A 16,647-nucleotide genomic window follows, 5' to 3' on the forward strand; every position below is an offset into this window, starting at 1 on the left:
ATAGCAGAGCTTGCACCAAATGAATTATGGAGCCTGTCACTTCGTTCCTTGCTCCTACAAGGAAGCCTTACATGATTCTGTCTCCACACTGTTGGGATGAAACACGTTGAGCTATTTAAAAGTGTACTGAATATTGCTAAACTTCAACAACTTGAGCAACTTGTTAAAACATTTTGTTCCCTCAAATGTAGCGATTGCAAGCAGTATACAGACGTACACTAACCGGGCATAACATTATGACCACCATCCTAATATTGTAGGTGTCCTGTGGTGTCTGGAAATATAATGTTGTTAGTGGGGGGGCTTTGGGTCTTATGGGCTGAGGGGAGGGGCCTCTGTGGATCATCCCACAGATACTTTATCAGTTTGTGGGGTTAAGGTCAACACCTTGTGCTGTTCTTTATGGTTTTTGAGTTGTTCCTTAAAAGAGTGTGTGCTACGTGTCAGTGGTTTTAATGTTGTGGCTGACTGGTGTGACTTCTTCTAAACTTCTAGATGCACTGATGGCCAAATAAAGTCATACATCTACAACTAACTCCAGGTTCACTCACCAGACTTCTTTCAGAGCGCTTAAATGCACCTCGTGGCCGTCATTATTGGGACGAGTTGTTCATTTGTCATGAGAGTAGTTAATAATTTGTAGTTGTTATTTCTAATAACTTGATTCGCTGTTTGACCTTCTTAGTTTGAAGCTGTTAAAAACATAAAGTCGTTTTTATTTTCTTGTAATGTGCCGTAACCCAGCAATTAAATCTTAACTCACTGCTTGCAATTTATTTTCATTTGAACAGGAAATTTGACTTTAATACTGAATACCTGCCTTGACTGGTTTTGGACATGGTGCGGCTTACATTTCAAACCGCTGTCTCACCGACAGGCACAGACATGCAGGTAAATTCCATTTAATTAACAGATATTTCCATAGTCAATGTTCATGAATACTTTGAGTGCCATGACTGTGCCAGGAGTTTCACCAAGTTGTCATCTGCAAGTTTCAAGGGAAGATAAGTGGAGATTTTTCTCTTTCTGCAAATGCCACTCTGAACGTTACGTAAGCTTGTGCAGAATGTGGTCATACAGTTGGAGGCTGGCACTGTGGTAGTGAGACGAAAAATGAAAACTAATAACCAATTTCCCTCGATAACATTTACCCAGATGCCACTTCCTCAAATGAAAAAAAAAGAAAAAGAGAAAAGGCAGTTGCTCATGGGGTTTTTCTGTGCCATCATTGTGTGTTGCAATCATGGTTCCAACTGTAAAATGACTGTTCCTTTTAACTTTGTCTGTTCCTGAATGCGTGTTTGTAAAAAAAAAAAAAAAAAAAAAAATGTACCTGTTGAAGGGTAGCATTGTTCTTTTGTGGGATTTATGCTATTTTTCTCATTAATGAGTGTTGGTGAAGTTCATTTGACCCATAAAAAAGTAGCTCAATAAAGTATGCATAATACACATACAACAAATAAAAACACGGATGACAAGTTAGGATTATACGATAAATTACACACCGATCAGTCACAACATTAAAACCACTGACAGGAGAAATAAATAATAGTAACCATCTTGTGACAATTCAATGCCCTACTGTAAAACTTTTGGACCTGGGATTCATTCATGTGGATGTTACTTAGACATGTAGTACCCACCTAGACCAGACCAGGAACCCCCACCCCACAGCAATGACACACTGTTTTGTGTTCAGTGTCGCAACTGTTCTTTACTGGTTACTTGATTTTAAAAGTAACTAAGTTAGATTACAAGTTACTTAATTAGTTACACCCCGCTCCACCCACCAAAAGAATAAATACAACAACATACCGCCTGACCAACTTCTTTTGCACCAAAGTCTTGACTTACAGACTTTTACATTGTTTTGTTTCTCTTTCAGGGAGGCGAACCAGTGATCCTTCGCTTCTAAGCTGCGCTTATAACCCTAACCACTACTCCAGTGGTGGTATTTGACCTCTTATTTAAGTTAAGTATAACGAGAGTGGAGTGCCTTGTTCAGAGCTGGTGAAGCAAAAAAGTGCCTTTGAAAAATTCACTCCTCATTTTTCAGTGTTTTCTAACTAAGTGTGGGAAAAATTGCATGTTCATTTTAACATGCCAACTTTACAAACGGCACCTCATAGTAACTTAGATAAGTAACGCGTTAGATTACTTGTTACTAGGAAAAAAAAGTAGTCAGATTATATGTTGCTAAGTTATGCGTCCGATATCACTGTAAATGAAACAACGTGACACTTGTGGAAGCTATTTTATTAAAATGCCTAACGTTTCTGGGGCGCCTGGAGGTAATGTCATTCTGGTGCAACATTCGCTCATTAAACTGAATAAAATGTGATGGTCAAATGTCACTGTGACCTCACAAAAACCCAATTCTAGCGGAGCCCGTCACCTTCACTCCCTCTCCATGGCTACTACAAACTCGTTGATTGGCATTCATTTGAATGTACATGTGTACTATATATTATTTCAGTTACTGTTTCCATGGCGTAAGGTAACAGGAGGACAAGTCTCAACGTCACAAATGACGTCAGACAAAATATCTCATCTCCAAAACGGAAATCCGTGGTGGAGCGAGGTCGATGTGGCTGTCACTCACATATACATCCACCCTTGAACATAATCAGAAAACCACATCGCTCTGGGTGGATGTGACAGCAGTAGCTGTTTGTGGGCACAGAGGCGACGATTCTTTCCAAAGAGGTTAAGGAGTTTAGAGTTCTTTGGAAGGTGGAAAAAGTTGCTTCACATACTAGAAACAGCGGTTGTTCATGGGTTATAAAAATGCTTAAGCACATCTTAAACTAACGTCCCCTTATCATATTCTAATCTGTCGGTCTTGAGGAGTTTAAACTCCTTTAACTTTATTCAAAGAGTTGTTCTTTCCATCACAAGCGGCGGATTTCATTCATTTCATTTCATTGAGTGCATGGTAGAGAAAATTGAATGAAGGAGCTTCTGTGTGGTTCAGTGACAGTGTGGTTCAATGACAGCCAGATCACCACAAAGAACGAGATCCTATGTGGGCTAAAGGAGAAGGACGGATCATGACCGAATACTCGCTGTTCATGTCAGTTCATCTGAGCCAGTTTCCTTGGAATGGCTAACTCAGTGAAAATATGTTTTACAATTTTGGAGTTGGAAAACCCTCCCTAGGACCACCCTCCGAATAACTGTCCCAACAGTGTATCTTAGCTCCACAGAACATTTTGTCTTTCAGCTCAGTGATTCGTGTTTAAATATAAACCAACTTTAATGTTTGGTCTCTGCATTTAACCTGTCCATTTGCACTGAGAGTAGTGATCACACTGTGGACAGCCATACAAGATGCCCAGGGAGCAGTCATTAGTAGTTAACCCACAGATGCAAAGGGGATTTGAAGTAGTGTAGTAGTCACCTTCTCTCCTAGTCCCTCGTTCTCTCCAGCTTGTGTCACTGTTGACCACGTTTATTTTGCGCAGAACAGCCGCTAAAGTGCATTTTATTTATTGTTGCATCATTTATTTATATAGAATCAATAACAATCCAGATTGTCTCCAGACGTGTTACAGATCCAGGAGCCTGAAAACCTCACTGTGGCAAGAAAAACGCCCTTTTAGAAACTTTGAGCAGAACCCAGCTCATATGAACCCCTCTGCTTGAGGCCAGAGGAGAGGAGAGGAGAGGAGAGGAGAGGAGAGGAGAGGAGAGGAGAGGAGAGGAGAGGAGAGGAGAGGAGAGGAGAGGAGAGGAGAGGAGAGGAGAGGAGAGGAGAGGAGAGGAGAGGAGAGGAGAGGAGAGGAGAGGAGAGGAGAAAATAGCAGGGGGAATGAGATAAAGCTTCCAAGCAGCATGCACTGGTTAGCCACAACATCCCCTGTGCCACCTAAGCAGTCTAGGTGGGTGGTACATGTGTAACATCCACACAAATGTCAGGTCCAAAAGTTTCTCAGAAGAACATTGTGTTGTCACAAGAGGGTTGGCGTTATTCACTTCTCCTGTGGTTCATGATACAGGGGAAGTTGATATTGAATTAAAAAAAAAAAATGGAGCTAGTATTCAAAATATTAATTGCAGAAACATTCATGAAGCTACTTTCACAGTAATAAATAAGAGCACATGGGCTTGAAACTATCAGTGATAGTTGTAACTCTACTACAAGTGAGTTGGCTGGCAGTAAATATAGGAGGCATCATGAGCAGGTTGGTGAGGATGATGCAATGCTTTCAGGTGTGAATTAATCACTATAAGAAAGGGAGATGGAAAGAAGCAAACAGTGATGATGATAATAATGATTCTTCATATTCGATATGCAACAGGTTTAGCATATTGGCTTATAAACATGCTGTGGTGTGGAGTCATGTTTACACCTTTCCTCTGCTGCCCTAAAGAGGCCCAGAAAATCTATTATTGCACTGATACATTGATGATGATTTTCATCGATCAGACGTGGACGCATAGCAGGAACGTGAGAGTGAATGACTCACTTATTGTTTTCACGCCCAAGCTCTATCTCTTAGCATGCCTCCATATCAATACCACATTTCTCACTTGTGTCTGTGGCTCCCTCAGGTTCCTCTCTTAGTCTGGCATGTCACTTCACTTTACGTGCTATTTATTTCTGACTAGTTTCCCTAATCTGATACAACTATTTGCAATAACTTCTGTCTCTTTGGCTGTACTCAGCAGCGTACCACGTCTCTTTTGTTGTTCATATAAGTTTTTGTGAGAGTTTATTCTGCATTCTGCTTCATTTAGATCTGTTGTCCTCATAAGTGGACATCTGCCATCTAGCAGGCATTACAGCGGATTCATTCTACAGCCGATCAAGGGATAAAAGTTGACAAGGTACAAAACCCCATCAAATATAAAACTTGTTTATTTATGCTTGTTTGACATGACATGTAAATTTAACAAATTCTGTCAATAGTAACAAGCTGTAGCAAGTACTCATTAGTTGTTTGCAATTCTGTCTTTGCACAGCCTTGTTCTGGTATTAAAAGAAACTCTTTTATATTTTATTTTGTTACACACTGGTGACTTTATTTAACACACATTGAAGTAATCAAACAACCAAACAAAAGCTTGGGTCTCAGGAGGTTACAGTTCAAGAACTCACCGTTTTGAAATCGTATAGTATATTTCTGTTGTTTTTGATGCAATATCAAACTTTTCATAAAAAAAAACAAACAAACTATGAGCTGGCCAAACAATGTGCTTGCAGTGTGTGCATATTACAAATGAACCAACAGCATGGTCTGTGAAGGTTCCCAGTCATCCAGGGCATGGTGAGGAGCTTCTTCAGTTCTCACAGACTGGGCAGGAGTTCGGGGTTTAAATGGGAACATCTGCGGGTTCTTCCCAACTACAACTGGCGTGACTAGGATCTGTTAACGACCAGATACTTACCTGTAATTGTACGAATCTGTTTCCACCTCGTTTTCCTTCCTCAGTGAATGATACTCTTAAGTCTCATTATTGGTCAGAGACCGTGACGTGATAACTGGATCCACCCTGTGAGGTCTCATGTCTTAATGTCTTTCTCTGGACAATCGTGCCCCAACTGTGCAAGATGTGGCCACAACACTAAACAAGCATGTAGCCGGAATCAAAGTGAGGGCTGACGGAGGAGCCCTCCCAGACGTCACCAGCAGGGTTCCTGGAGAGTGCTTTGGAAGCTCAGTGTGGCGTCTGTAACTGTGGCTTGGCATTTCCAGAGTACTTCTAACTCCCAGCTAATTAAAAAATGATGCCAAGATGGGGAGCGACCTAAGGCGTCTTCATCAATTTAACAACACGTGTGCGGCAAATACGACACAGCTCAATACAGAAACGCAATGCAAGCAGTGCAATTAAAAAAAAAAAGTGACCTCAAAAAGTGATGAGACTGGCTGGGATGTGTGTGTTGGAAATGAGCTGAATTGGAAAGATTTAAAATAGTTATCATCGGCATCCTGATTCATCCTGGTTACACAATTATTTTACAGATTGACATTGTTAGTAATCTTTAAACATTTACCAGGCAGGATCTGTTTGTACCTGCTGCTGTTAGTTATTTTAATTGACATTTACACTGACTCGCAGCACATCCATATTGGCTTCATATTTCAGCCCGGTGCTCATCTGTGCATGTCAACACGCTGGCAGTTTTCCCTTTACTTTTTTTGTTGATGTATGTGAGAAGTGTGCTGACGGGGAGATCTCATTACCTGAGGCATTCTGGGTGTTTTCTCCATATGTACAAATGACAAGCTGTGCTTTAGAGATGAAGTACTCTTGACAAAGGCCCTTGATACCCTCAGGTTTTATTAAATTCCTTCCTTGGTGCCTGACCTTTAAATAACTGGGATGAAGACTACTGCTGTACAGCCCCCCTGTATACACGAATAGAAAAGATAATTTTTGTGCCGATGTGTCGCCCTGAATCTAGTTTACAGGAATGATTAATTGTGCTTATTATTATTTTTGTAGTTTGAATTTAGAGTGTGCTCTGTTGTGTGTTTTGCTTTTAAAGTAAGCCCCTTACTTTTGCAGTAGAGTCATACTTCCTTCTAAGATTTGATTCTCTTCATGTTTCCCTGACAAATATTACTCATTTATTTTTTAACAGTCAATCAGCATTAATTAACCAATATTTCCCACACTGTATCTGTGTCTGTTCTCTGTACATGAGGTTCCCATGCAGTCACATTAATCATTACCATGTCAGAGGCAGTGGAATTTTCGACCAAAAGTCCCTTGTGAGGTGAAAGTCAGAGATAAAGCACTTGTCTATTGGCAGGGACTTACTGCGTTTCCCACCTCTAATGCTGCCGACAGCTTCCACTGAATTCGGGACTGTGAGGGCGCTGTGGTTACACAACCTTGCAAGTGAACAGAAAGTCAGAGATTTGTGTCAACGTCGCAGTGTGAAAGTACCAGTCAGAGTATTTCTTTCTTCATAACGGCACCATTTTACCCAACCTGAATGGCATCAGGGCTCGCTTTGATGCTTTTAATGGGAAGCGCTTTGTGACTTCTGATTTGAAAGGGGCTATACGTTATACTGCATGTTGTATATGTTTGCTTTAGGCTCATCACCTGTGTTTCACACGCAGTGCATGCACTTGCCACAACATGACTGCTAATAAACTGTCATTTTCTACTTTCTACAAGTGTGTGCATGCACACATGAGGCTATATACCAGAGTCTACATGCTTCAATCAGTGACACCATCGGAAAGTCTGGGTATGTCAGTGTGTAGAGACTTCCTGGCGACAGGTTTAAACAGTATCAGTGCGTGAGCTTTGAACCACAGTGTAACTATGTACTCTTGACTTTGCAGTTGGTGCAAACGCATCCTGTTGTAAAGCACGTTTTAAACTGTGCTACATATTTCAAGTAAACTGTGCGGCGTTACTTATGATCGTCTTTTTCTCTGGCCTACATCGCTCCCTCACTGCTATCAAAGCACCCCGTGATCGGATGCATCCTGTGTCATCACATAAACACACTGAGATCATGCGCTGCTGCTGCTGAGGCCGTGTTCAGCTCTGAAGGTACCTTCCCGTTGTCGCCACCCCATTAAGCAGCAGACGGCAGAAATCTAAGCCTACACTTTCCCCCAAGGCTCAGCTCTGGCCCAGCCTGGTCACATGATGGATCCGAGCGGTAATCGTTTGAGCAATCTTGTGTCTCCAAGCACGCAAGCGTTTTCAGTTCCACAGCCACCAGCCTGGCCTGGTGTGAGAGGTGATGTAATGTGTGGTGCTGATCCTTACGACAACTGAAACGCCAATGTTTTCATGTCACGGCGGTTTTAAATGAAGGCTGAAACATGGAGTTTTCGTTCGGGGACGTTGAACTGATGCACAAACCAATGTGGTTAAGGGTTAGTGTGATCCAGATTTTTGACCTCATGCTTCACTGGTTGAGTCATGGCTAGGGGGTAAATATTTACTGTTGTGAAAATGTCATGTGGTCATATTGTGGATAAGGGTATTTTTTGATTTAGTAAAAAATAACATCCTCATGAAATAATCAGTAATACGATTAGAAATAGTGAAAGTGCCTGTGCTCATAGTAATGGTAGTGATTATTAAATGGACATTTGCAAAACTTTTTACACATAAATGCCACGCATACCTAATGTATTAGGCAGAAGGATCAAGTGGTAATGCAGCAGAACTCACAGAGCATTTTTTAAAATGCTTCTTTTTTTAGTTGTTCTTTAGTAAAATGTTGTATGAACTAATATGACCACTAGTAGTGCAAATGTTCCATATTCCACTGCTCATCTAAATAAATTAAAACAAGCATGCAGTAAGTTTGGCAACATGTGCTCTAAAAGTCCATTTATTATTTTCTGATATATCCGGTCTCCAAACATATAATACTTGACACATAAAAAATAATACTTGATATCCAAATAAGAGTTCATTCTTCTACTCTTGAGTGGGACTAGTACATTTAAAGTGTAACAGGCCTGGTTTTGTTAACTCGCCCTGTCATTGGTTAAAAAAAAAAAGAAAATGTTTACAGAGAGCACAACCGCACTGTGCTGTTTGTGTTCCATTGGGATTATCTGTGGTCCCATATTCTGTTATTTAAATTATGTTATTGGTTAACTTGTGTTGACAGAGAGCTGAGAGGACAGCCAGCGAATCAAACTGGACTTGCCTCGCAGGTGTCGCCTCTCTGTTTTGGAAGTTCCTCTCTGTATGTGAGCACTTATTCGGCCATTCATCAGGACATGTCCGGTTCATGCTGGATTAAAGAGTTAAGAGCTGCAGCTGAGAAGGTAATGTTCCGCTCTAAATGAAAGAACATAAAACATTAGTGAAGAGGATTTTTGTGGTTTTTTTTTTTTTTTTTTTTTTTTTTTTTACACCGCTTAAAATTATCTCATTCACATCTCTAACTCAGGGTATTGCATTGCATGATATAATAGCGTAGCTGCACACTTTCTCACAGGGTGAAAAGGGGACAGTGTGAGAACATTTCTGAGTGGTGCAGACTGTATTATTAAAAATGTTATGCATGACATTTTTCAAATTTCATGGGAATCATTTAGTTTTTTTCTTATTTTCTTATAGCTATCATAACACCTTAGATAACAAAAAAAAAAAAAAAAAAAAAAAAATGAACAAAGACAGAATTAGTTGTGACCCAAGGCTGAGCACATGACTCTGGGCCAATGCGGCTTAAAATAACCTCCCTTGATAACTCTGGGAAGGTAAAATAAGACTCTGAGTTACGGTCATACGAAAAGCCGTGTGCATATTTTTCTTTTTAGGCATTTTTGGTATGATAGATATTTTTGGTAAGATTTCCATAAGCAGAAGATTTATAAAACGTCTTTTTTTTTTAAACCATCTCATCTGAGATCGCTGAAGAAAATCATGACGCAGATTTCTCAAAATGTGGAACTAACCAAACTGGATTTTCAAGGACCAGCTTCTGCGACTTAATATTTAGCTCCAGTGCTGGACTCCTGGACGTGCCGATCACTCGTAATAGTTGCCGTAGTTGACTGAACTGTCTCTTTGAGCCGTTGACCTAAATTGTCGCAGTGCTAAAAGGAGCATTTGTTCACTCTCACTGAAAACCGGTGACAGGATTACAAATATAGAATGTGCTGCAGTCAAGATGGTGCGTATAAATAACTGAATCTAAATAAATAAAATAAAAGGTCTGCCTGTGTGAGCTCTATGAGTATCCCTTTCGCACAAGCTTTTTTTTCCCCCCTCCACTGTCTTCCCACCGGAGCAAAAGTCACACTATTCAGCAGGCTGTTCATCTATGATTCACATGATTATGAATTATTTATTGCACCGCAGCTAAGCTTGGCTGTGCTCGTGCAAGAAGTTCACTCGCAGATAACATCTGTATGATGAGAGCAAACACAGAAAAGATGCTGTTATGTGATTCTGTTCGGCAGTGTGTGCTTGTTTGCGGTGTTGCATTTGCATTCTTTGTTAGATACTGAGCAGTATCTTGTGATAAGCTAAATTATCAGATTAAACTCCTTCAGAGGGATTTGTTTTTCATGAATAGGGATGGCTAAGGTTACAGCGTCAGAGGATATCATCGAGAGGTTTTAAGTCTCCAGTCAGTAAAACCTCTGCTGCACACCTCTAAGGAGATAAAAAGTTAATGGATGCCATCACAGGTGGTGGGAGGTGAGGGCAGAAGAGTGTCTCAAAATTCTCAAATTAATTTTGATGGCCTTAGACTGGGGCGAAAAGGCATAAAATAATTTCCACTTTAAGAACAAAGTCAATGGCAGACAACCAAATGCCGGTGCATGCGCTTCACAGAATTCGCTAAACACTGGTAAACTTTCATCTCCTTGGACTGTTTTGTCCGGTCATTGATTGTTCCAGTTTGTAAATGTGATGTCGATGACTGATCCGTGCCAAAGGCCGTGAAGGGCTCCCAACTCACCGGGGAGTTCCACGTCAGCTCCGACAACGCATGTAATCCTGGAGTGTTTGTCTACTGTACGTGTGTTTCCTTGTGTGTATTCTCCAACCTCCTGCTAATCTCCTGGCCCCAGATGGAGAACAGTAGGAGAGCAGATTCTGTTTCCTGCTTGATTCAATATTAATAGATCGACATGCTACTCTGCCACGCTCTTTGCATGGCAGTTAGGTGTGTCTCCCAACCTAGTCTACCTCGGCTTTCATCCCAGCGCATGCTTATGTATAACACTGAGCCTTGTGAATGTCAAGGGGACAAATAAGATGCAAGATCCGCCTAAGATGCAAGTAACCTGAGAAGGTGCGACGGACAGGACTATGGATCGGCTGCTACATAACTATCAACTGTGAGCAGCCACATGATAGGGTAAAAGTGAGATTTAGCTACCATAAAAAAGTCTGCAGGATCAATTTTATTAAGATGACTTTTCGTAGGTATTAATATTTTAATCTCAAAAGAATGTAGTAGTAAGTATTAGTATTGAACTGTTTTAATTCTTATTTCAAGCTATCTTTACATGGAGAGAAAATTACGCACTGCCAGAAGAGACCATTTGCTTCAATATAAAAGTACATGTGACTCATTTGTAAGAATGTCTGTTATTGCTGCACCTGCAAGTGTAAGATAAAAATCTAATACTGATTTTTACCACCTTCCTAATGTTATGTAGGTCTTCCTTGTGCCTTCAAAAAAGTTGGGTGTCCTGTGGTGTCCGGCAACATAGTGGGTCCTATAGGTTGAGGGGAGGGTCCTCTGTGGATCATCCTACAGATACTTGATCAGTTTAGATCTAGTGAATTTGGAGGCCAGGTCAACACCTTGTACTATTCTTTGTGTTTTCTTGAGTTGTTTCTAAACTGTTTTTGTGTCAGTGTCTGTGTCATTGCTATGCGGTGGGGGTGTGAATGTTCAAATGTTTCCCAACAGCACACTGAACTGTTGCAACATGGTCAAAGTGTAAAATCAAGCCAATAAGACCAGCTCCCTTTGTTTTTTAGTTTGACCAACTTCCCAAGACAGGAAGGATAATCTGTAAAATAATACACTTGCCAGAACATTAGGAACGCTAGTGAAAACAAATACATTTTATACCCTGTATATTCAGGTGTATCCACAAAACAAGCTGAAACAAAGGCAACGAGGGTTTCTTGAAGATGTGTTCCTACTCATCCAAGTGGCTTCTTCAGTTCTAAAAGACTAGTGGGAAATTGAAGTTTAAAAAGGAACCTCTGTGAAATCTGTGCCACACAGTCCATTAGATATACAAACCACAGCCTCTGAAATGAAAACACAACTAAATCAACAGTTCGCTCAGTTATTTCAAGCTAATGAATACCTGTATGAAGCGAAGATTTCTAGCAGGGCTGTGACATTTGAATGGGATAACTTTCATTGGTGTTCCTAATGAACGAGCAAGTCTGGCGTATTTAACTGAAAGACCAAATTATCCCAAATGTTATCCCAAAAGTTGAACCAGTCTAGATTTTCCTCCGCTGAAAATACCTTTACACCACTAATAACCGCCCTGTGGAATAAAAACATGCCTCCCACCAGGTCAATCAAATAACAGTGCTGGCCTAGCACATACCATTATAGTAGTGGGGGGCAGGCAGGTCAACAAGTTCTATACATTACTGGATCTCTATTATTACTGCTGAGCGGCGGGGACTGCTACAGCTGATGCGGGGGGATGGGGGTGTCTGTAGGCTACAAATGCATAAAAGCAGCTGATGACTTTACAGCTGACGGGCAGTGGAAGGGCCAGATGAAAAGGTGCATTCCCCCTAAAACGCGAGGCATCGCGGCTCTCGGAGATCCCCCCCTTTCATGTGACTGTCGCTACCAGACTGTGGACTTGTAGTAAAGCTGCTCTGCTCGTGTTGATGGAGGGGGTGCCTTCTTCCTCCTACCAGTCCTGATGTGAACTAGAGCTGGTGAGACACGAGTGGAAAGAGGCAGTCAAGCTGGTCGTCTCGCAGATTTCACCAAGATGGCTTGGAGAGGAGGGAGGACGCGGTCGCTGTGTCGACCAGCTCATTGTTTATTCTAGAGCTGGCGTTGTTTCTGGCCGGTGGACGCAAAGGACGAGAAAAGGTAACGTCAACACTTATGTTTAATGCGCTGGAGATGGACGCGAGACGCGCCGCGAGCCGCGCCGCGTTTTAGTCGACGGTGATGGTGGTGGTGGTTAATTCGAGCGAACCGGTGGTCGACTGCGCTCCTAGCAGCAGCCCGGACCACCTCGGTATTGTTCTCCACACTTTGATACGGTCGCTGCTGCTTTTAATCCGACGTGAGTGGCCTGTTTCGGCCGCACTACTGCGCCTGCCGCGGTGCTTAACCCGGTATCCCTGCAGTGAAATCTCCCAGCCCGTGTTGTGCTGACCCGCTGCAGGCCTGCAGACCCATCAAGCCCATTTTCTCACTATGCCAACGTAGCGTTGTTAGCATAGCGACCGGGCTAACCGAAGCTAACGACAACCATTAGCCTCTCTGTCGTCATTTCTGCACCCGTTAATCCCTCTATTTTGAAATATTTGAACCCCTCCGCGTGTTGGTGGTTTTATTTATTAATGCCGCCAATGTTGGCGGAGACTTAAAACTAAGACAAACCACAGGAAAGCTGGTGGTAGACTCAGTTTAAGTTGTGGACCAAGTTCCGTTATGTTTGTTTACGGACGTTAGTTACGGAGCTTGGTGTCCACTTCTCCTGACGCTTACAGATGTGACTAAAGATACTACTTTAGGTATGTGACAGACGCCGCTCCGTTACTCAGGGACACTGTCCCCACTGTGGGAATGATGCCTAGCACCGCCGCGGTTGAAGACATTATTTCCCCTTGCTGTCTCAATATGTTGACGTTTCCTAGTCTGGGGCTGAAGTCTCCATTCACTAGTACATGTTCATACCCTCAACGTGTGACGGTCCTGGACTAAATCTTGACTTCATGAAGGTTATGGTGGTTATAGGTTAATGTTTGGTGGATCACTAAGTAACATGAACACTTTTAATGCTTAATTCCATCCAGTTCAGCTGAACCACATTCTCCATAATGATCATACAGTTGAAAAAAAACACTCTCCTGATACTGTTTCAGCATTATAACAATAATGAAGCTAAGGTTTTAGTGCAGGACTCTTTTATGATAATGTACGCAGTGAACTGACAAGTGAATGTTTGTTGCCATAGCCTCTAAATAATCTTTTTTTTTTTTTTTTAAGTTTATTTATTTATTCGTCCACACAAACAATATTGTAAAAGTAGAATATGAAATAGAAAAATATGGTCCAAAATATAAAATTAGCAGCGGAAATGCTGTTTAAAAATGTGAGCTAGTCCATTTATTATCAACAGGTACATGCTGCACAGGCTGCTGCTTTATTGTCAGCATGGAGGAGAGAGCTTCTGCCTCGTAGGGATTATGAACTTTTGAAATAATGTTTTTTTATTTTTTTATTGAGGTTTTACAGTCTTATCCGAGCTGAGCTCAACCCAGACACCTGTCTGTTCTAATGGGTTACAGCGAGGATGAAATAAAGATGACCTCAAGGGAACCTGGCGCAAATATTTTTAAACTTGTTCCAGAGAAACTCTGCGCAGCACGTAACATTCTGGTCAGGCTGTTTTCAATAAAAGCTGTTGATCATGCTTAAATGCCAAGATGTGCCTGGGGTTAACGGTTAGCGGCTGCAGGAGTGCTGCGGCACATGTTAGTAAAGAAGTGAGACCCGGCTGCAGAGGCGCACAATTAATGAGTTGTTCTATCCACCGTCTTGTGACCTCTTGATTGAATACAACGTGCCACGCTACATGCGATGCGTGTTTTATGTCGTATGATCGAAGCACAGACGGATGAGTTCACATGCAAATGCGGCCTGTTGACCATTACAGATAACGTTTCATTGTTAATAGAATAAACTACAGTGTTTACCATGAGAAATGAACAACTCCTATCATGCAGCTGCCATGCTTTGAGCAGTAGTCTGGGTGTGGTTTCCTGTAAACTAGCAAGAACACTACTGGTTCTGGGGCCCTGCTCCCATTAGATAAGTAGTGGGGGTGTTGCTCGTTTTTTTGGGGTTTATTCAACAGAATACCTTGTTTTTACCCTCCTACTTCCACTTCTTGAGCAGAGTTACCCTCACTCACAGACGAACACTGTTACTGTTAAAATTATTTTCTTCCTGTAATTGCTCAATTGCCTTCGGAAACGGGACTTTATTGTGCTCGACAGGTGTGTTTCCAACGATAGAAATTTCATGTGGGCCTGGTGGAGCCTGACTTTATGAATATTTTCTTTGCTTGCCACGCCCTCATTGCCTTACTTGCTTAGTTGCAGCTGACTGGGCAGATTTCCCCTTGAATATTTATAGATAGACCATCCCACTCTGCTCTTGTCATTTTCAGGTGATGACCTGGATGGTGCCATGTGAATGACCGAAGACCATGAAGCCCACACACAAGCTGCTGTTCATCTTCTGCCCGATGCTGGTCCTGGGCTTTATTTACTACTCTTCTGGCAAGCTGCATCTACACGTATGGGGTCAGAAGCCTCGTAAGTGACACCCCCCTCTTTAACTGGCTGTTTGTTCTTGACATCATCTTCCATCTGTCACAATACTTTTTTTTTTTAAACCCAGCATGTTTCGCCTGTTTGTACTGAGCCAACCAGTTTTGTAATCTGTGTAACTGTCTGCTTCTCTGTGTCAGTTACTTGCTTGTTTATTTTAGTCTGTGTTTACTTCATTGTATAGACCCTCTGCTGTGTCCATTTGTGTGTTTGTGTCTTGAAAACCCGTATGTCTCTGACATGAACTAATTGTTTCCATTTACAACACAGTGGTTGTTGTGGGTACATTATGACAAGATCTTCTTGTAGAACCAGTGTAGAAACCACAGATATAAACAGAGGTGTAGCTGGGCAAGAAGAGAAGAAGTGAATGTAGTGTTTTCTTTAGTTCCCATTTCAAACAATGTCTCCTCTGCTTTGGTAGTTGGAGGTGGAGGAGGAAACGACATGTACTGGTTTCCATGCTTCACTGATGAAAGACAAATACACATTACACCACTGTTACAAGGCATGCTCTCTGTTGTTACATGTAATCATACTCCTGGTTTGTCTGGGAGTTGGCCACGCTGGCCCGGTGTGGTTTTCTTGCAGTAGTTTTTTAGAAATAACGATGTTCGTATACTTATTATTTGGCTCAGAACAGCTGGTAGGAAGCAAGTGGTGCTTCCAGAAAAATTTGTGTCTTTGTGAGGTCCGTCTGAAACAGCTGTCCAAGTCCAGCAGAGGGGGCTAGAAGATTTCTCTTTAAAAATAATAATAATGAAGAAAAAAAAAAAGAAAAAAAAGGAAAAAGACCATGCCTCCTACATACAGTAAAATCAAACCACTCTCAAGGAGTATAAAGGTCCTAGTTAGAGGGACAACATGTTGTGAAACATGTAAGGCTTGTGGAAAATGCTATGTGTAAAACTGGAGGTGGAACAAACGGGCCCATTCTTCTCCAAGTCTTAAACAACAAACAAATAAAACCTGTTTTCCTGGTAGTGTGTGGACTAGTCGGTTATCAAATGAACGTTTATTTTCAGGTGTCAATATTCCTGGTGCCATTTAGTTTTTTAAGCGTGCGTTTACATACACAATTTAATGGAAATTCAACTTTCAGAAGGCGGCCCTTGTCCCAGTTTACATGCATCGGGAACATGTCCTCCTCCTCCATACTAGGTGGCGATATGTGTCTTTTTAACTATCCCCTTTCTGGTTGACCTATTATGTCATATAATAAACACCAAATGGACTTGTTCTTAGAAACAGTACAGCTTTTTAATCTCGTACGTAATCTATGCGCTACTCATGGTGCAGATGAGATGCGCACTATCCCTCAGGTGGTTCCTCTACGGGCTCTGTTTACCTTCTTCTTCTGTGACCATCTTTCTTGGATGTTTTTGTATCCGGGGTCATACGCCGGCGCAGTGGTTGTGGAGCATGTGCACGCACGTTGTCTGGTTTAACTCCGATTGAGCCTTAAGGTGTGTACATGCCTGTGAAAATCGGTTTCCAACCGATTTTCCAATCGCAGTATCCGGGTGTTTTAATTGGATGAGGAGAACTCCGATTTTAGCCGAAGTAACGTGTTTACATGCACTTAAGCTGTCCAGTGAGAGTCGGATGAACGCAATAATTTGTTGTTTTTAC

The 16,647-nt window shown here is 41.7% G+C and overlaps 1 protein-coding gene across 6 annotated transcripts in view; it reads left to right on the forward strand.

Annotated features, from left to right (window-relative positions):
- The first annotated feature begins 8,616 nt into the window (after window positions 1-8,616).
- The window catches only part of st3gal3b (ST3 beta-galactoside alpha-2,3-sialyltransferase 3b), a 43,811-nt gene continuing 35,780 nt past the window's right edge, over window positions 8,617-16,647 (forward strand). For 2 of the 6 annotated variants that reach the window (XM_047589163.1, XM_047589164.1), the window contains exons 1-2: window positions 12,118-12,538; window positions 14,853-15,000. In XM_047589163.1, the coding sequence (XP_047445119.1) occupies window positions 14,892-15,000 (109 nt within the window). In that variant the 5' untranslated portion in view covers window positions 12,118-12,538; window positions 14,853-14,891. Of the gene's footprint in view, window positions 8,763-12,117; window positions 12,539-14,569; window positions 14,680-14,852; window positions 15,001-16,647 lie in introns of those variants that run through there. The other 4 variants (XM_047589161.1, XM_047589165.1, XM_047589160.1 and 1 more) reach the window with 4 other exon arrangements.

This window comes from Mugil cephalus, chromosome 7 (assembly GCF_022458985.1).
Source record: "Mugil cephalus isolate CIBA_MC_2020 chromosome 7, CIBA_Mcephalus_1.1, whole genome shotgun sequence".
Taxonomy (NCBI): Eukaryota; Metazoa; Chordata; class Actinopteri; order Mugiliformes; family Mugilidae; genus Mugil; species Mugil cephalus.